This window comes from Pectinophora gossypiella, chromosome 3, assembly GCF_024362695.1.
Source record: "Pectinophora gossypiella chromosome 3, ilPecGoss1.1, whole genome shotgun sequence".
NCBI classification, from domain to species: domain Eukaryota; kingdom Metazoa; phylum Arthropoda; class Insecta; order Lepidoptera; family Gelechiidae; genus Pectinophora; species Pectinophora gossypiella.
In genome coordinates, this window is record NC_065406.1 from 10,012,035 (window position 1) to 10,033,429 (window position 21,395).

The window sequence follows — 21,395 nt, forward strand, 5'->3', positions numbered from 1 at the left end:
TTGTTGTTCTGTCTGCACGACTGGAGTTCCGAGAGAAGGTGAGTGTAGTGCTTCTTCTCGCCGAAGTTTTCTTTTAAGAACTCCTCTAGCTGGTCCCAATTTTCGAAATCTTTAATAGAACATGCTGACTCGGCTCTACCCTCAAGTTGACTTAGTATGTATTTGAACAAAATGTCTCGTTGTGAAAGGGCCGCTAGGTCGATTGCATTGCGGCAGTTGCTCAGAAATGCATTTAACCTTTCTCTGTTGCCATCGAATTTAAATATGAATTTCGTGAGGATGTTGAGGTCGATTTCTTTGATAGTTGTAGTCGAACCTGATGCCGTAGCCATATTGATGAATTTATTAGGCTCGGATAGTCTGAATGCGGCCTTAGGAGAGTTCGGTTCTTCGAATAGATAAGTGGTTGCGTAGGCGCAGACGTCGTGGTATGCACTGACACTGTGTGATATAGTTAAATTGTACTTACAATATGCACGATATTAACACACCAAACATGATGAAAAACTGCAAGTTTTCACACAACACAGAAATAGTAGAACGTTTTGTAGTATTTATCACAATATTCACAGCGAAACGTTTTTATTTTCACTACTACAGTGAATTGGAAACAGTGGAAACAGCGGAAAAATTATCACTATTGCACAGTAGAAATTGTAGACAGTTTTTCACTTTTAACTGTAGAAACGGCGAAATGTTTTTATTTTTTACACTGTCGCGATACTGCGGAGACGATTCCGGGGACCTTTAAAGATCCCTTAGCGCTGCCACCAAATGTTATATGAGTTTTGAGATTTCGGTTTTTTAAAAAAAACTATTTTGAATTAAACTAAAAATTATATTTTACTTTGAATTTGGAATTGAAATACAGATTTGGAAAAAACATAAATTAGAATAGAGTTGTGTACCGCGTGGTGGATGGGATCAGACTGGCTAGATTGCGTGGGAAGAGGAGGCTAGGAGAATAAGGTACTGACTATTACAATTTAGATGAAATACAGAATTAGTGGTTTTTGGGTAAAGGTAAGCATTTCTACTAGCAATTGCATTCTATAACAGTACGAATGTTCTATGACTCGATTACGCCGCGAGGCTTCGATGGTAGTTTGGATTGGTAGTTTTCACAACTTAGCCAAATCTTACCGCCAAGCATCATCTCCCTAGCATTATCCCGTATTTCACGGGGTTCGCTTACCTAACCTGAAGATTTGTCAGGTTCGGTTTTTTACAGAAGCGACTGCCTGTCTGACCTTACAACCCGCGAAGGGAAATCCAGCCCAATACAGGTTAGGTCACATATCTCCAAAAATACATTTCTCGGGAATGTGGATTTCCCCACGATGTTTTCCTTCACCACTGAGGACGGATAATCATTTGTGATCTAAGCATGAAATGAATGAAATCTTACCGCCAAGCAATGACTCGTATTACGTGAATAGGCAACATCGTAAGTTAACAAATGTCCATATATGCGTTAATGTTACAGCACCGTCAAATGCAGACTTGAAGAATATGCCAGATGACGTCACAGATTCAGCTTCACAAAAGTCGATACCAGTAGAGCACATAGAGAAAGCTGTTGGTGAGTTGTACTTGAATATTACATGTCAATGCCTGGTTTAGATCGTCCGTGTTTTACTAAAGTAACTTTTTTATTCCTTTTAGATGTACCCCAAGAAAGCCAAGCGCCATCTAGTCGTGATTCCCCGAAACTAGTACACAGGACGTCTTCAATAACTACGTAAGGGATTTATAATGAACTTCAACTGTGTGTGCATAGCCAGTTACATTATAAACCTTCGCCATATCGGTTAAAATTAGAACTATATTTTGCTACAATAACACTCGTTTTACCCATTAAGAATATGTTCCTTACTACTACGTCACAGTATATTTTAATTACAAGTTCGCAATGTGTCGAGCATCAATTTGACGGATTTTTATAATAAATAAGAATATACCTTCATTTTTTACCAGATCTGCGGGCGAAGCTGGATTAGGTCGAATTCTGATCTCACTTCGCTACAGCATGCCAAATCAAACACTGTTCGTCGTTGTACACAAAATTATGTAAGTCTAACTTTTTAAATTTTCTCTCGTGTTCATCATTTAATTTTTTATATATCGAATATTTTTTCTTTTTTTTACAGGAACATACCATTAAAAGACCCCTCCAATGTGCCGGATCCTTATGTAAAATTGTACTTACTTCCTGGACGTTCAAAGGATTCCAAAAGAAAAACAGTGGTGAGTATAAATATCAGTTAATTCATAATTATCCATTTCAGGTACTTAGTAGTTCATCGAGAAAAAGAGCTTTGAAGTGAATGCAGAAAAGCTGCAGGTGCTGATGATTATGTAATCAATGAGGATAAAAACTGCATATTTCTCCCACCAGGTGTCGCTACTGTTGAGTGTTCTTAAAATTTTGTCAGATTCCCATACTATTTGAGTACACAAACCAAACATTGTTTTAGTTATATTTTTACACTATAACCCTTTGCGCAGTGCTGTAAGTATTCCCTAAAGATCGGAAAGAAGAATACTTAAAAAAACTTATTTCCAATCAAAACTGCCTTTTTCCAACTGTTTTGTTTCGCGTGACTCATCTTTCAGACGGGATACACGTCACGTTGCTCCACATTTATGGAGAACTGTCAAAATTTAGGAACACTCAACAGTGTTGCCGAAAACTACATTTGAGCTTCTAGTTTTTATCCCCATTGTGATAATAGGTAGATAAGATACTGTATTCAGGAGTTTCTTGCACCGCGCCTCAGCCAAAAACACGCGAAGTGGTGATAGATTGTTTTTGTAGGATAGCATTAATATAAAATAGAATCTTGACTTCCTAATGCCACTCATAATAAATGTTCTCTGATGCCGACCTCATCTGTGGTCTGTGTTGGCTTCTGAGTTACAGCCGCGATGCTAAGTTATGTGTTCTGAGATGATCCTGCCTGCATTGAAAATAACATAACATAAATAGCCTATATACGTCCCACTGCTGGGCACAGGCTTCCCCTCAATCAACCGGAAGAGGTATGGAGCATACTCCACCACGCTGCTTCACTGCGGGTTGGTGGAGGTATTTTTACGGCTAATAGTCGGGACCAACGGCTTAACGTGCCCTCCGAAGCGCGGAATCAACTTATTTTTTTCAGACAATCAGGTGATTCAAGCCTGTAAAGACTTTACCAAACAAAGGACAGTCTCACAAAGTGATTTCGATAACGTCCCCATCGGGAATCGAACCCGGGTCTCCAGATCGTGAGCCTAATGCTCTAACCACTAGACCACAGAGGCTGTAAATTGCATTGAAAATAAGCTATTTTTATTGCGATGTAAGATACATAAAAAGTAAAAACCATTGTTGCAGGTGGTAAAAGACAGCTGTATGCCGGAATACGACGAGCAGTTCGAGTGGGTGATACCACACGCGGAGCTGCATTCCAGACAGGTGGAGGTGACTGTCGCCACGCACAAGGGATTCCTCGCCGGCAGCCCCATCATAGGACAGGTATAACATTTGTTACTGTTGAAATTTCAGTTTCAGTGACTTTCCCCACGGCGCGGCGCAACGCGATTAGACGAAAAGTCAAAACGTGTCTATAGAATTACGGACTACTAATAACTTATGACGTCAGTCAAAAATGCGAAGCGTCGAGCTCTTTGTTACATGTTGTCTAATACTGGCAACCCTACACTACAGGTCAATGCGACATTCGAACCGAAAGGTCGCTTCGATGCCAGATTTATTCTCATAATAATTATTTTTTATAAACATTGGTATGACGCTAAATAGCTAATTGCAATGATTTCAGGTAATAATTCATCTAAACCAGTACAATTTCCGGGAAGCAAAGACTTTATGGTTCGATTTGCTGCCGGAGTCTGCACCCAAAGATTAGAATTATGTAGAATGGCCTGTCAATTATGATTTTTCTATGTTTACCTTTTTTTTCTACCTATCCCTATATTCGGACATTTGCCATAATATATGATCTGTCTTGGTCGTGATATTTGTGCACTGTTTATTTGTGTAAGTCATGTGAAACTAAATTCTCTAACTATTGCTTTTGCAAGGGCTCTGCAGATGTTTATTTACAATTTATTTATTGTGTATTCTAAATACTTTTATTCTGTAAGCCTTTGTTAATCATAGTCGAACTTTACTTATTTATACTTGTTACATCATTTTACAAATGTTCCTGTTGAGAATGCATCTATTTATATCTGTAAATGGAGTGTGTAATCTTTTTATCTTGTGTAATTATTTTTTCTTAATTTAACAAATACTGTTTGAATATATCTGTTAATCTTATATTTCAGCTTATGAAGCATTATTGTATGCATTTATTTTGGATAGTTTAAAAAACTATTTTTGTTTTGATACATGCAACGCTTTAAGTGTATGCCTTTATTTACTTAATAAAGTATTGAAAGAAGTGTAACATGTATTGTTTTTAATTTTATAAGACATTCCTCTTCAAAATAACAATAAAAAGCTAGGTAGCCTATAAAAAGTGCTTTATTCTTCACATTCAGATCAAATTGAATGTTATAGTTATCATAAATTACAGTCTTTCATAAGATTCAATACATTGATGTAACCACACTCTTGCTGTCAGAGTACTGAAAATTGATGAACACTTCACAGGTATCTGCACAGATTTGTGTACCAGTATACAAAATAAACCAGAAACATGGCAGTTCCCAGCTAGTAATATAATTTATTATACTATGTAATTAAGAACAAAACATCAATTATTCAATTTCTCTGTGACATTTCAAGGTATCAAAAAGTAATACAGTTGTTGTTTCTTCCCTATCTTAAAAATAATTTTAACACACTATTTGTACTATCAGCGTTCCAAAGTATTTGGGGTAATTTTTTGGGCAATGATTTTGCCATAGCCACCACGTCCACCATCATAGTCAGTTCTGTATTCGTCTCGAACCTTGGAATGAAAGCAAAAGATAATATTGATTAAAAAGGTACAAGTTTGAGGATATCCTACATTGCTCTATTTAAAAAAAATTATCATGATCTTTGGCTTAAACTACAGGGTAAAAGTAGTCTTGAATTGAAGGTTTAAATTTATAGACAAATGATATTACAAAGTCCTATCCTGTGACTCAGGTATAGGTATGTATAATAGAATGGATGCACAAAAATTCCATAAAAAATTATGGTTCCCCGTAAGAATAGCATATTTGATTGATTCTTATGTCTAATATGAAGTAATACTTGTTTCTTATCAATAATAGAATTCACTTAATGACACATAAAAAACACGTAAACTCATTCATACCCATTCTTTTGTCCATCCGCTAATTATATAACATATAAATAGTATCAGAATAAGCTATTTACCTGTCCGCCGGTCTTGCCACGTCCATACTGCCTGCCCTCAATAAAACCAGCATCCCAATCACAACGGATAATTCTGTCATCCAGTCTTGTGCCATTTATATACCTGTGAAAGTACAAAGTAGAAAATTGTAAGTTCTGTATTACAATTAAGACTAGGAAATTAGTGAACATGAATTAAAAATATTTTTATAATTGAATCAATTCAAAACCTCACCTCATACAATCTTCAGCATCTGGCCTAGTATAATATTCTACAAAACAGAATCCACACGGCGTTTTTTTGTATTTGTCCAAGCCCATTATGACTCTCCTGATGTCACCGCATCGGGAAAACAGTTCATAGATTTGTTCTTCAGTTGTATAAAACGACAAGTTTCCAATGTAGAGTGTGGATGATGCTCGTAGTAATTTTTCTTGTTCACTCCTGGAACCCTGGAATGAGACAATATTCTTGTCGGTTGATGCCTGGCAAACAATTCACATCAACTGCAAAATAAGAAAAAGTCGTAAATATGATCAAAATATTAGTGACGATTTGTACCTTGAAATGCTGATCACGGTACGAACTAATTTCGATAGAAGAATTCATAGTATCGTATCCTCGTTTCATGCCTCCGCTACTTCACTTATAAAATATTTATTAAAAACTAAAGCACTGCGCTGAAATTTACAAAAATCAAGTAGACAGAGAAATTACAACGCAACGTAGCCCTCGTTTCTATCACTGACACTGACAGATTGATTTTTAAAAATAACACGCATTCTAGAAGTTTTGGGGGCTTTTTGGCGGGAGGCGGGAACGGGACAGTTGCTTTCTTCATTGAATAATCTAAATAATTAATACGAAGTGGTGTTTTGTGGTTAATGATCGCATTAAGTTAGTCGGAAGACATTCGCGAGTGTTATTATATTGGAGTATTCAATAAACAAAGTGTATCTGCCTATTTTCGCTTCGTGTCAGGAAGCCGCTTCATAACTCAAAAGTTTATGCGGACTTTTGAGTTAATTCGTTTGGGGTTCGGAGTAGGAGTCTACTCCGAGGGTGGGGGCTTAGGTTTCATCATCATCACCTTTCATCATTTCATTAATCATCAAGAAGAAAAATACGTCAGACATGGCTGTATGGGCATAGTTCCCTTTGCCTTACCCTTCGGGGAAAACCAAACCAAAAAAAAAAAAAAAACTAGAAGTTTTGGCCCTTTTGGCCAAAGCCAGAATACAAATGTTTTGAGTCATGAGCCCCATTACACGGTTAGTTATTCGTCAATAAAATTCAATATATATAGTCAACGGGAAAATTACGGAATTTCGGCATACCGTGCACCACCGTGAAGTTTAATTATAATTTACTGTATTTTACGTTGTTGTTGTTTAGTATTATTATATTTCACGTTGTCATCGTCCATAGAACAATACGGGCCTCCGCTCGTCATACAACGGAAGGTAGTCGTGAAAAACCATTCACCTTCAGCACGGCAAGTTTTAAATGGTAATATTTTATATTTTTATATGGCAACAGTAAAAGTTTTATTGTCTATGGATAGGTCATTTCATTCTGCATCCATTCATATATAATTTATGCCACTTTGTTCCTTATTGTAATCATAATAAGCTAAAATATCGGCTGCGGTCACCTGAACGCCTTTCGGCGTTCACGGTAAGCGGTGCGAAAAAAATCCGCAAAATCCGAACGCCAAAAGGCGTCATTGGGAAATAAGAGGTTAACTGTTGAATATTTTATTTTAGTATTGGTTTGCAGTTGTTTCTGGAATTAAATAAAGTTAGTAATTAAACATTTGTTTTAGCTCTTTCTGTAAAATAATAGCTTAATAATAAGATATTATTATTATAACTATTCATATAATGGCTTCTCTGACATTTGAAAGTTTAGACGAAGAAGTGAAGGAACTTTTGAAGAACTATAAACATAAAAAAGCTACTGTTTACGAGCCATGTGATCACGAAAACTTCAGAGAATGCTTGATCGGGCTCAGTGAAGTAAGTTTTCAGTTTAATATTTTATTGAATAAAGTTTTGCTTTAAGCTTATGTGATATTTATTAACACCTTAGGAGCTAGGTCTTCTCAACATAAATTATACCTTCAACCCGCACTTAGACGTCGAAAATGAGACGTTATGTCCGGAAGCTCTGGTGAAACTTATTAACTCTGTGTGGACTTTGCTTCATCGGCACAAGAATACTGATGAGAAGGCGGAGCGATTAGTGGAGCAGAACCATGTCCTTGAGCATAACAATAAGCAGCTACATGTAAGTATAACTAACAGTAGTTACCGATTACAGCATTACTGGATAATAACAGGATTAAAGATTGAAGATATAAGTTGTCGGTTAATTAGTTTTGAACTTATTGTAAAATAAGTTCTTTCAAAAATGTCTTACCTTTTAGGGAGTTATTGGCAGACTGAAAGAGAAGTCAAGTAATGAGAAAAATGAATCAAGAGCCTGTATAGCCACTGCCCAGAGAATATCAGACCGCTCTGAAGAAATACTAAAAACACTAACAGAAACACGACAAAAACTCACACAACTTTCAAAACAAAAAGAATCAACAGAGAAGGGGTTAAAGAATGAAATAGCAAGACTGAAGCTGGATAACAACAAATTGATGGACAGGCTCAGGAACAAATCTGGTATACTTTCCATTATGATAATCATTATACAATTTGTTGTGAATTTCTTGCAATGTTCTTGTTTCTTAAGTTTTACAGTGAAAGTAATGTTTTTCTAACAGATTTGACATGGGTAATTAATTCATAATATTGAATTAATGATTTATGAGGGATGTTCAATAAAAAGTGAGAATGTGTATGACGCAGCTATCTTTTATAACATATTATGTTAATTTTCGATATAGTCACCTTTTTTCAGCTATAAAAAGAACAATAATTCGCCGATCTGTCGTAATTGTTTTTTAACTGTTTTATCATTTTTTTGGTCACTGATGTCGTAGGGCATCCAAAGCGAGGGTTGTCTGTAAAGCAAGTTCTTCCACACTTAAACTCAGCGTACCAATGCGTAACCGTAGAATATGGCGGAGCATTAACCTCTTATGTTCCTCTTATGTCTTGATTTACCTGTTCCATAGTAACATTTTAATAACACCCCCGACACGTAGGAAAGAAATAACATCTTTAAAAAACAAAAGATAATCAATAACTTTTTATATTAAGATAAAATATATGTATGCCAGCCAGTATTTGTTTTTTTTTCATCTCATTTTCACTTTTTATTGAACACCCCTCGTATAATACAGTTTTACATGTTTTGGCCAGGATTCCGACAAAGAAAAAGCCACTAGTGGAAATTTAACACCTAAGAATAAATTCCCACTGCCAACATATAGAAAAATAAACCTAGACCCGCATAATCAAATAGATGATGGTGAAAATGACTGGCAGACAATACCAGTGCTCAGACAAAGGAAAAGGATGCGCTCAAGCCCCACACCGCCGCCAACTGATCGTTTTAATACTCAAAATCGTTTTTCACAACTAAACGTAGATGAAATATCAGAAAAATCAGAAACGATTGCTCCGAAAATTTACAAACCACCACCTATAGTATTGTATGGAATAAAGAACATCTCCAAACTCAAGGAGGTCATCGAAAATGTCTTAGATCAATCCCAATACTCATTCAAGATTGTAACGAAAAATCAATTACGTGTTACAACTGTTAATACCAGTGCCTACAAAAAGCTTATGGAAGTGGTTCGTGAAAAACAACTAATAGGCCATACATTCATTCCTAAAAGTGACAGACCCTACAGGATTGTAATTAAAAACTTACACCACTCTACACCAACTGATGCTATAAAGGAGGCCATTGAAAATACGGGAAACACTGTAATTGGCGAAATAATAAACGCTAGACATGGTTCCGAAAAGACACCTCTCTCAACCTGGTTTGTCAACCTTGCTCCCGGGCCTAACAATGAGATAGTAAAAAATCTGAGATACATATATCATACTTCTGTATCGATTGAAGACCCCAAGCGTAAGAAAACAATTCCCCAGTGTAAACGCTGCCAACAATATGGTCACACCAAAAACTACTGTATGCGCCCCTACAGATGTGTGAAGTGCGCAGAAAACCATAATACAATCGACTGCCCAAAAAAAGATAGAAAACAGCCGGCTAAATGTGCACTATGTCTAGGCGATCATGCTGCAAATTACAAAGGCTGCAAAGTATTCCAAGAAATACAGAAGAGGAAATTCCATTCAAGAATTACACAGAGTACTGTAACATCACAAAACAAAACGCAAGAGATGAATGCTTTCACCAAAACTGACCTACCCCACAAAGAAATACAACATGAAAAAAGTATGACGTCAGCAAACCCTGAAATCACATATGCTCAAATTACAGCAGGAACTAACCTAGAACTAATCTTAGCCAAACAATCTGAAAAGTTAGATCGTCTCATTGACCAAATGGGAACCCTCATGGGTCTCCTGACAACAATTGTCAATAAATTGGTCCACTAAAATGGCAGTTAAAATAGCTACATGGAACATTAACGGCCTTCTTGGGAAGAAACATGAAGTGGAGGCTTTTATAAAAATGCACAATATAGATGTCTTACTGGTTACCGAGGCACATCTTACGGCTAAGGTATCATTCCGTCTCGATGGTTATAACACCTATGCCACTTATCATCCAGATAACACAGCACATGCAGGCACAGCAGTAATCATCAAACAAAATGTGAAACACCATACACTACCAGAGTACCGAACTCCTAAAATACAAGCCACATCTATATTGATATACGATAAACAGAGTCCTATTACAATATCATCTGTGTATTGTTCTCCAAAACAGAAAAGAAATCCTGAAACAATTGAAGACGATTTTAATAGTTTCTTTCAAACACTCGGCAATAGAGTAATAGCAGGAGGTGACTGGAATGCTAAACACACTATGTGGGGCTCGCGTCTTACAAACACCAGGGGACGTCAGTTATACAAGAGCATACGCCAACAACAATTCGACATTCTGTCGACCGGACAAGCCACTCATTATCCAACAGACTCAACCAAAATCCCGGATCTGTTAGACTTCTTCGTCTACAAAGGGGTTCAATCTCACTTTCTCGCCATTGAAAGCTGCCTGGATTCTTCATCAGACCATGTACCACAAATCGCAACCTTGAGTTCTACCTTGATACATCGAACAATTCCTGCTTACTTATACAATAAGCACACAGACTGGGGTGCGTTCTACCAACACCTAAATGAAAACCTAGATCTCAGACTAAGTATGAAAACGAAAGAAGACATCGATAGTGCTGCCGAGTACATAACAAAGAACATTCAGGAAGCTGCATGGCTGTGTACTCCAATACCCCGAGTAACATCAAAGGCACCGTTCAATCAATACATACCAAATGTCGTCAGGGAGAAAATCTTGGAAAAACGGCGCTTACGGAGAGTTTGGCATTGCAGTCGACACCCAGCTGATAAAAAGGACTTTAATAGAGCTGCGGCAGAGCTTAAAAAACTTTTGATTGATACCGAGAATGAAACGCTGGAAGTACATTTGCAAAACCTAACACCCGCTGCTCCCACCAAAAACGAATATTCGCTATGGAAAACCGTAAAATGTCGTGAAAAACCTCAATCAGCTCAGCATCCACTCAGAAATGTAAATGGCACGTGGGCAAAAACAGACCAAGAAAGGGCGGAAGCGTTTGGATTGTTTTTAAGTGGTGTTTTTACGACCAACGAAGATCTTGGTGATAGAGATACGGATCGAGAGGTGACATCATTTCTAAAAAGCGATCTCCAGCTTAGTCCTCCTGTACGATGCTGTACGCCTGCAGAGCTCCGTCGGACAATACATGACCTTGAACTCAAAAAAGCCCCCGGGTTTGACCTAATAACAGCGGAAGTGCTAAGAAACTTACCAAGAAAGGCGCTGGTCTTGATCGTTTCTCTGTTTAACGCAATATTAAGGTCTGCGTATTATCCAAGTATTTGGAAAGTCTCGCAGATAACAATGATTCCAAAACCTGGAAAGCCGCCACATCTGACGTCCTCATATCGACCCATAAGTCTTCTTCCGGTTCTGTCGAAGGTGTTTGAGAGAATCTTGGCAACACGACTGAATGAATGTCTCATGGAAGGGTCGCTCATTCCAGAACATCAATTCGGGTTTCGGAGGCATCACTCAACTATTGAGCAGGTGCATAGAGTGTGTGAGCACGTTAGAAAATCCCTCGAACACAAGAAATACTGTTCAGGAGTGTTCCTCGACGTGCAACAGGCCTTTGACAAGGTCTGGCACGATGGCCTAAAGTACAAGCTCAAAAAAACGCTACCACATAATATGTACCTTCTCTTAGAATCCTACCTAGAGAGCCGCATTTTCTATGTTAAAATCAACGACGCAGTTTCAGACTTCTATGACATCAAGGCTGGAGTCCCCCAGGGATCAGTGCTCGGACCATTGTTGTACCTCGTATTCACGGCTGACGTACCTGAGTCAGACAGTGTGATGACGGCTACATTCGCGGATGATACTGCTATCCTGTCATCGGACATTAACGCTGCGACTGCTTCAAGTAATCTGCAGATACATCTAGACAAGGTCCACACCTGGATGAAAGCCTGGCGTATCAAGGCTAGCGCAACAAAGTCCAACCACATAACTTTTACCTTGAGGAAGGAAGACTGCCCACCCGTGAAACTTGGCCAAGAGACCATGCCACACAATACAACAGTAAAATATCTCGGCTTTCATCTAGACCGGAAGCAAACTTGGAAAACACATATCCAAAAGAAACGTGATGAATGTAACCACCGATTTAGGACATTGAAGTGGCTCCTGGGCAGAAGATCACGGCTCTCCGTCGAAAATAAAATACTGGTGTACAAAGCGGTACTGAAACCAGTATGGACTTACGGCATTCAGTTGTGGGGTGCTGCAAAAACATCAAATATGGAAATACTACAACGCTTCCAAAACGGAGTGCTCAAATCAATAGCGCAAGCACCTTGGTTCACTCGCATGGACGAACTTCACGAGTACCTTGGAATGAGGACAGTTAAGCAAGAAATTGCCACAACTACAAGGCTATACAAAGATCGAATTACTCATCACCAAAACAAACTGGCCCGGAGTTTAAGTGACAACCACTATATGAGACGCCTCAAAAGGATGCACATATGGGATAACATACAGTAGCACCTTAATGAAGGCAGCCTTCTAATGAGGGGGCCTGTCCTGCATGTTAATAAAACCAAACCATCAAAACTGCTTATGGTCAGTCGACCGATCGCATGTTTGGGCACAAAAATGAAAAAAAAAAAAAAAAAAAAAAAAAAAAAACATGTTTTATAAATACAATATTCTCTTTGACAGATGGACATATGTCCTGCAGTGACGTGTGTGATTCAAGTCTGCTGCAGCTACGTGAACGGGAGAGGAAGCAGCGTACAGTCATAGCTCAGCTGCAGAACAACAACCAGGACCTCCTGCGTGAAGTCATTGCTTTGAAGGAGGAGCTTATACTTAGTGGTCTCACGGATTTCAACTTCAAGGGAAAAAAATGATGATGGACTACTGAATAACGGATTTTGCATTTACCACTAATATAGATAATTCACTCACTCACTTCAAACGTTAAGGAAAAAAATGTCCCAAAGTTGAGTTTAAGTCATAACATAATAGTCTCTGCTAACTAGACATGGTTTTATAATATGTGAAGTACTAACTATTAATAATATGGCAACTAAACAAAGCACAATGCATATTTAAGTACAACATTTTTACAAACCAATAATTTTAATAAGATTTTAATTTTGTTACCTATGTATTTGTTGAAAGAAAGAAAGAAACATTTATTACTTCCGGACATCACAGACACAGACAGACAGGTACATTACATTTAACACAGGACAGAAACCACACGGAAATCAATAAGTACACAGACAAAAAAAACATCCAAAACAAAAAGAAAAGCAAACCAAAATCATAAAAACAATAATAATAAAACTAAGTATTCCATGCCGCTGTTGCCATGTATGTGTTAAGGTTTTTATTAAGTTTTTGACTATTAACATTCTTTTGAAGTACCTATATAATTTAATGACTATTTTAATCAGTTACCAGAGTAGAAAATAAGATTATTATGAAAATGATGAATAATTGTTATTAGACTGTATTATTATGTTTTTCAAGTTAACAAATGGATCTCTATAAAACATGACAATCAGTATTGTGTTAGATCACTTTGACTTAGTATGTATGTGTAGTGCATAATGTGCCTTAGAAAGACTGTAATTGAAATTAATGTGATATTCTGTTTCAGTTGATATTGCTTTTAAAATAAACAATTACTTTGTTAAATATTATCTTTCATTAGTTAATTAGCAAGTAAATTAAGTTTAGTTTTTAAAAGTATAAGTATGGGTTCATCTAATGGCATTTGCATTGCAATCAAGATTGTAAGGTAATTTAAAAATATGTTATTTTGTTTTTAGGTAATGGTACTAATTAGTACAAGTATAGACCACCATGGTTTTCCTCTGTGCACCAGGGAAGGGGGTGTGAATTTCTAACAACCCTATAACAATACAGGTTGGTGGATGATTTCATAAGAAGACATATATTGTTGGAGATTTCTAATAAAACACCTGTATGTGAACTTTTAAAAGAAAAATTGAAGTTATTGTGCCCACCATCGGAGTTCGTACCTGGGACCTTCGTATTCAAGGCATTCTACGACGGGGACATCCCGTTTAAGTGTGTATATGTTTTCTGTTTAGACTTCTCTTTAATTTGGCAATATTCATAAGGAAGCTTGCAGGGTTTGACCGGAATAGTAAACGACACGGACGAGTGACGTCGATCATTTGTTGTGAGGTTTGGACAGAACACATCCACAGAATTAATTACGAGCGAGCGCGAGCGGCGCGGGCGGCGGTACTGGCTACCGGCACCAGCGGCGCTGAATCACTTCGCACTCGACCGCGAAACGGCGCGCGCGCCTCTTGTTCTAATTTAAATTGCGCGTTATCGTAAATGTTTCTACGAGTTTGATAAGATCATTACATCACCGAACGATAAGGCTCGCCAAGGATCGATTCGTCTTACCGTCAGACATTTAATCACCAACGTTCGATATGGAACGGCAGTAGTGAAACAGTGTTAAAACAATAGTCCCTGTTGGTAAAGTGTGAATTGTGTGTGATAATTTGTCGGATGTCGCGGCACGCACCATGGGGACGGCGAAGAGACTGAAGATAACAGTGGTCGGGGACGGTATGGTCGGCAAGACCTGCTTGCTCTACGTGTATACCAAGAATGAGTTTCCTGAGGAATATGTACCCACAGTGTAAGTTGACGTGTATCTAATTCACATTCGTTCCGGTAATGCTGGAGACGTGCAGGTGCGCCGGCGGCGGCGGTGGGTCAGCAGTGCGGCGGGAGGCCGAGCCGCTAGATGAACCTTATCTTTGTATAATTTGTGATGTCAACTCAGCCGCCGCCGCTACCAGCCGAGGCCGGTTAACGCATTCCTGTGGATTTTACAGTTTTCCTTTTATTGCTCTACGTGTATGAGCAAGCGACCATTAGGTACTTTTATTGACTCACTGCAGATTATCCACATTGTATTTAAAATAGGTAGCTTGATAGTAAATACAATCTGTTGTTCTTATGAGTCTCATATTCGTTATCAACTTATCGCATACCTACCTTGTAAAATTGTGATCGAAGGTGTTTCAATTTATCGCTAAGTCACTAACTTTATTATAGTTTAGTGAATCAAATCTACGGTACCTTCCTGAGGAAGTTAAATCATTATTATGAAGGGAAACGATGAGTCGATTTGTAGTAATACGGAAACTTACGTCATTTTGTGTTTGTACTAGTAGGTATATCATCGAATTTAGCTTGATGACTAACGATCAAGGTGCGAACACTTATCGACAACGACAAACATACTACCTGTTTGTACCTAGCATTTAATATGATTTTTATTATGATCAAACCGGCATTGCAATAGGTCAAGGTTCTATCTAAGCAACTTTTAACATAAGAACGAAGACGAGTCGCGAGAAATTATCTGACTCGAACTAATATCTTGAAATGATAAGATAATGAGGTAGCAACAAATAGAAGACATTTTATTTTACTATTATTTTACTTTTTATCATGTGCCTAGTTACGAACCTATTGGCAGTGATATAGGTACGTATAATCAATCTCCATAACATGTTTAACAGTTTACGAATTTATGTGTAACTTGTTTCCTTCAGACGTCTAAACAATAAATCATATTCTATTGATAGTCAGGTCATAAGTATAACGTAACATTGGCAACGAAAATAGGGCTGGTACTGAAATTTCGTATGAACAATGTATCGATTATTTAATACAAGTAAGTAATGTAAATGAGTCGTAGATTTTCGCTGGGCACTTGAGCAGGTACTGAGCATTCGAGCTGCACTATTTATAAAGTCAAATATGTGTCGTGCCATTGTTGTATTGTGTGCGTGGTAGCTTCCTCCTCGGGAGTGGACGCACGCCTACGGTACGCAGACTTCCTTGCAAACTGTCTCGCGAGTGCCATGGTCCCACGCAGTGCACGCGCAGTCAATGACCGTAGGTTGACACCGCGCTCAATCTAGGTACTATTATAAGTACGAACTAGCCGTTGCAAATGATGTGTACTAATTGCGGCACTAATTCGTTTCTATAAATAAGTTTCTACAAATTCTTCTTTTACAAATTGTACCCATCCGCCACTCCACTAACATAAATAATTTAAAAAATAGCCTCATGTGTCAGTTACCTTCACATTTTACTACTAATCTTGAACGTAAGCAATCTTAACTCCTATCTTAATAATCTATTAATTATCAAAAATCCATTACCTACTTTACATTATATATCTATCTCTATCTACTTAACTGCAGAGCAGCTGCTGCTGCTGCTGTGTAGCAGCGTGGTGGAGTATGCTCCATACCCCCTCCGGTTGATTGAAGGGAGGCCTGGTATATAGGCTGTTTATGTTATATACTTAACTAATTAACTACTCTCCATTTCGTACCTATACATAAACAATAGTTGGCACTCGTGTTGTTTACACTACGAAGGTCGCCTAGGTAAGTAGGTACGTACCTACTACTATAATTTTACGAAATTTTCATATGTATAGGTATGGTAGGTCCAAGCAATTCGAATTCTGAATATTCGGATTGTTCTTGGGATTGTATTTCATACATAAACTCACGCCCGTAATCCCTAATGGGGCGGGCAGAGCCATAAGTAATCAAAGACAACTTGCAGCCACTGTTGATACGAAGTCCAAAGATGGATATGATGAACCTTATGGTGATAAGGGATCAGCCTATCGCCCATAACATTAGTCCATCATGTTAGAGGACACATTCCCTCTGTCGGTTTTTACGACATGCCCGGGAAGACAAGCACCTGAACGTGTTCTATGTTTTTTATATGCTCCCAGAACAGCATAGAAGCATTGTATTTAGTTTCAATTATAGGTACTATTAGTAGATACGATACCTACACAATGTAATCGTAAGTGCATTGCATGAACGTAACCAATCACATACTATAACCAAGGTATTTGATTCCATTCCATTGATTAAATTCAATAATTCTTCAAGAATCAGTGTTTTATGTTATCTACTTAAGTACAAATAATTTTTATTACAAATAACATAGTCAAATCAACTTATTTTACTTTAACGGCCTCTGCGGTCTAGTGATTGAGCATTGGGCTCATGATCCATATTATTGTCCCAACATTACGAGTACAAGCTGATCCGATTGTCCGGAAGTAAGATGACGCGTGCTTCAGAAAGGATTTTAAGCCGTTGGTCCCGGTTACTAGTTACTAATGTACCATTATAGGACCCTTTCTCGGTCAATAATAACCCTGACACGATTGTTGTTGAGGTTGGTCATCCACCACGAGAAAGAAGAAGAATATTGTTGTTACCAATTACTACTGTAGTAGGTACACACTCACTAAGAGCTACGCTTTTGTCGGTGTAGCATTCCTCTCCATGCTACTTCTTAGGGAAAAATAGAGCAGAGTTTTCCCTCTTGCCTTCTGCTCCGCAGTATTCTATCTGACGCGAGTGGGATGGCGTTAGTCTATTTCAGTACCGTAGTAGGACTCCTGTACTCCGCCTCTGAACAGTAGATACTAATAGTTACTGCTGCCCTCCGTCAGGTTCCAGGTTATAGTCCATGTGACTAGCCCCTTCCGTCCTGCATTACCATACCGATACTTTGCTTGAATGCTTTTCAACAATCAAAAATACTTTATTTGACTTTACTACTAGCAACTTTAGTAAAGACAACGAAAATACACATTCTACACCTTCGAAATATGTTCTTTGATCAGTAGGTAGTTTTTCCCATCTATACATTACCTATAAAGTTTGTATTGTCTTGCAGGTTTGACAACTATGTGGGGCACATCACAGTGGATGGACAAGAGGTGGAGATGGCCCTCTGGGACACCGCCGGACAGGAGGACTACGAGCGGCTGAGGCCCCTCTCTTATAATAATGTAAGTTTTGTACTCAAACACTGCAATTTCGCGTAATTTTGACCTCCAGACCGTCCAGACCAGACAACCGGCAGGTAACCGGCACGCGGTTAGTAGATAGAAAATTGACATGATTTTTTCGACTTTTGAAACTATAATAGGCCGTAGGTAACTAATATGTATTACGTCATTGATGCATACCATATACTTACTTTCGGGAATACCACCAATACAATGTACATTGCGTAGGTAGGTATACCAAAGGTCTTCTGAACAATTTCGATATTCTCTCTTTTGTTCATTATTGTCACGCAATATTCCTTTTAGAATGATTAAAGATGTAGATAATTGTTCGAAGTAAAGTTAAGACCCCCGCGTTTTGCGAAATTGTTAGATTTGTCTATACTTACTAACTGATACATAAGGTTTCGCAAGTCTAAACCTACGTACCTTTACCTAACTATTGTAAGCGAAACATTGCCGTGTGCCTCTTAAGTAGAGACAGTGTGGGCGAATCGTAGATCTAGCTCTCAACCTACATTTACTCATAGTTTTGAATGAACAGTAGGTATCTACTTATACGTTTGCAGACAAATTGCTTCCTGGTGTGCTACTCCGTGGGCACTCGCTCCTCCTACGAGAACGTCGTCCACAAATGGTACCCTGAACTGAAACACTTCAGCTCCACAGTACCTATTGTATTAGTAGGTAAGACACATTTTACATTACTTTTAATAATGCATTCCTAAATTGAACCTATTTGCTTTGTTTGGTTTGCGTTTGACCAATGACGATGTGACATATGGCCCAAGGTGAACGGTTTATTAAAAAAAAATGCTCGGAGAAATCTACCTGAAATGGTATTAACCATTTTCGAGTCAAGTCAGCGAGTGAAAATGGTATAATTATTATTATTTTATCCTAGATCAGAAGTGGTGTGTCAGGATCGTAGTACTTAAATTGAATTACGTGGTATATGCCTACCCCAACGGGAAATAGGCGTGATCTCTTATGTATGTATGTGTAGATCAGACCCTTTATATTTATTACGTAGGCATGAGTTAGGGTGTGGTGGGGTGTAGGACTATGTTCGTACATTCATATAAGGCCCAAGAAACTTATTCCATTTGCGAGGTAGATAATAATATGTTCTGTCCTGTATACGTGATCCGAGCAGGACGCGCAGCTATAGCACAAGGAAACAGGGCATAGTAATTATTATACTAATAGCAACATATCATCCCTCGTTACGTTTACGACCTTCGTATATAGAACTATAAAAAGGCGTTCTATTGTGTGATTAATAATTGCACTCATTAAGCTAAGCTCTTAATGAGGAAGAACGTAATTGTGAGTAAGGGTAAAATTAGCACTTTTATGTTCCCATTGACGTCGCTATACCGATACCGACGCACTGGGGTAAATTAAATACTTGCCTACTTAAATGTCTCCTTTTGATAAAATAATACGTCTATTTTCCTATTTGCATCAATTCATTTAAACGATGACATTAAATTTACTTTAAATGTTTACTTATATATGTTGGGAGAAGTTATATTTTCCTTAATTATTGTTTGTTTTGCAGCAACAAAAATAGATTTGAGGGAATCTGGAAAAGCAGTTATAACAACACAAGAAGGAAAGAAATTAAAAAAGAAAATAAAGTAAGTAAAATTTTATTTTTCATTTGTATTTTTACCGACTTCAAAAAAGGAGGAGGTTCTCAATTCGACCATATTTTTTTTTGGCATATGTACAGACCCAAATCGCGGCTGGAACGTTCTAAGTCGTGCTAACGTCTTACAGCATGGAATGGAACTTACTGGTACAAATATTATTTATTTTCCAGTAAAACAACAGGACAAACATGTCTTTTAAAAACATCCATGTCAAGTTTAAAATAAATTAGTGCGTTAGGGAAAACATAAGGAAATAAGTGCAAAAAACCTCCGCGCGTCACTGCATCAGTCATTCGTACGTAATAAGTGGTCATGCCGTGATATTCACAGGCCTAACAATCGTGTATGCCATACGATTCTCTGAAATCAATCGAACACAATACCAAAGAACACTACATTATGGTCGTGTATTAGAATCATGATGCATTTAAATGGTTAACTGTCTGATATTGTTTTCAAATAGTCTTCGTAGAGCCGAATTTTAAACTACCCTTTATTATTATGACGTGTTTATGTGTGTGTATTTTAAATCAAGTTGAACTCCTTCGTTATTAGACATTCCCGCATGTTTATTTTCCCTTCATACAATCACCACTGTCCATCTGTATTTATTTATTCTGTAACTTTTTATACAATGATAATTTTTAACAATGCCAGTACGAGTGAAATTGTCGTAGTTATCTTGCGCCCGCGCCGGCAGCAGCTATTGTCCTTATCGCGCTGATACTACACACTCTGATATGACGACAGAGAATTTGTTTAACAAAACATTTAGAATAATGGCACTATTTTTTTAGGTTTACAGGATTGTCACATAGCATGATAATACAACTATTTTAGTAAATGTAGGTACTGTGTTTAATGGATTTATTGGTTGTTTTAATCATATTGCGAAGTAATAGGGAAAACCAGAAGCTTATTCACTTGATGTTACAATTACATAAACTAAATAAAATATGATCACTTTTAGTACGTAGATGATACCTACACATAATAACACTATATATTTATATGCGCAGGGCGGTGCAGCTAGTGGAGTGTTCAGCACTAGAACGCATCAACATGGACGAAGTATTCGAAGAGGCAGTCCGCGCGGCGTTGAAGAAGAAACCCGTTACCAAACGCACCTGCCAGTACCTCTGAATCCTCCAATTTAAATCATCTCTCATTTATATTTACAAAAGGAGTTTACAAAAGTGCTACAGATATTAGATTTCACTGTACCAACCTTCGATCAACAATCTATACAAACGTTTTGAGGTTTTCTATGGTAACCTAAATACCAACAACTGCATGGTACGACTTTTAGAAAGTACCCACAACATTGTAAAGCGTACTTTGTTTCTACGTATTTTACTAACGTTTTAATAAGTATTTTATTTATTTTATTCATCGACAAGCGACTGCAGCCGTACATTTTGTCAGTATTTAATATTTTAATGTTAGATTCTTATATTGCTTCACTGATGGAATTGCACAATTGTAAATAAGACTAATTTTAAACAAAATAATAATTTTTATAGAGGATTAGGTACATTTGTACGTGATAAAAATTTTACCGCAAAATTGATCGTGATTCGTTAATGATAAGTTTCGTTACCATATTAGTAACCAATACGAAGTTTGTATTAAATCTAGTATTTTATAAACTACAAACGTCATTATTGTTATTTTTAAGTAAATGCTATGAATGTTTAAATTTATTTTATTTTGTTCACGTACTCTGATCCGAACCTCGCATTTAATGATCTATGATCGATCAATTTACGATATGGCAAAGTT

At 37.6% G+C, this 21,395-nt stretch overlaps 4 protein-coding genes across 7 annotated transcripts in view; 3 read left to right on the plus strand and 1 right to left on the minus strand.

Annotated features, from left to right (window-relative positions):
- Nucleotides 1–4,454, plus strand: part of LOC126381935 (extended synaptotagmin-2-A) — a 32,717-nt gene extending 28,263 nt beyond the window's left edge. For all 4 annotated transcript variants that reach the window (XM_050031508.1, XM_050031507.1, XM_050031510.1 and 1 more), the window contains exons 19-24: nt 1,487–1,582; nt 1,666–1,741; nt 1,978–2,070; nt 2,151–2,247; nt 3,380–3,520; nt 3,825–4,454. In XM_050031508.1, the coding sequence (XP_049887465.1) occupies nt 1,487–1,582; nt 1,666–1,741; nt 1,978–2,070; nt 2,151–2,247; nt 3,380–3,520; nt 3,825–3,911 (590 nt within the window). In that variant the 3' untranslated portion in view covers nt 3,912–4,454. The remainder of the gene's footprint in view (nt 1–1,486; nt 1,583–1,665; nt 1,742–1,977; nt 2,071–2,150; nt 2,248–3,379; nt 3,521–3,824) is intronic.
- Nucleotides 4,455–4,513: 59 nt separating this feature from the next.
- LOC126381936 (nuclear cap-binding protein subunit 2) lies at nt 4,514–6,122 on the minus strand. The gene is made up of 4 exons (XM_050031512.1): nt 5,919–6,122; nt 5,592–5,809; nt 5,378–5,480; nt 4,514–4,961 (listed from the first exon to the last, which is right to left on the minus strand). The coding sequence occupies exons 1-4, from the start codon at nt 5,985–5,987 to the stop codon at nt 4,866–4,868; spliced, it is 486 nt and encodes a 161-aa protein (XP_049887469.1). The 5' UTR covers nt 5,988–6,122; the 3' UTR covers nt 4,514–4,865.
- A 1,108-nt stretch (nt 6,123–7,230) lies between these two features.
- On the plus strand, nt 7,231–13,754 carry LOC126381965 (uncharacterized). The gene is made up of 4 exons (XM_050031596.1): nt 7,231–7,375; nt 7,449–7,646; nt 7,786–8,029; nt 12,768–13,754. Exons 1-4 carry the CDS (start codon nt 7,241–7,243, stop codon nt 12,956–12,958), a joined length of 768 nt encoding a protein of 255 aa, XP_049887553.1. The 5' UTR covers nt 7,231–7,240; the 3' UTR covers nt 12,959–13,754.
- Nucleotides 13,755–14,341: 587 nt separating this feature from the next.
- On the plus strand, nt 14,342–21,312 carry LOC126381966 (ras-like GTP-binding protein RhoL). The gene is made up of 5 exons (XM_050031597.1): nt 14,342–14,742; nt 17,841–17,955; nt 18,525–18,642; nt 19,520–19,598; nt 20,633–21,312. The coding sequence occupies exons 1-5, from the start codon at nt 14,627–14,629 to the stop codon at nt 20,754–20,756; spliced, it is 552 nt and encodes a 183-aa protein (XP_049887554.1). The 5' UTR covers nt 14,342–14,626; the 3' UTR covers nt 20,757–21,312.
- The last annotated feature ends 83 nt before the right edge of the window (nt 21,313–21,395 follow it).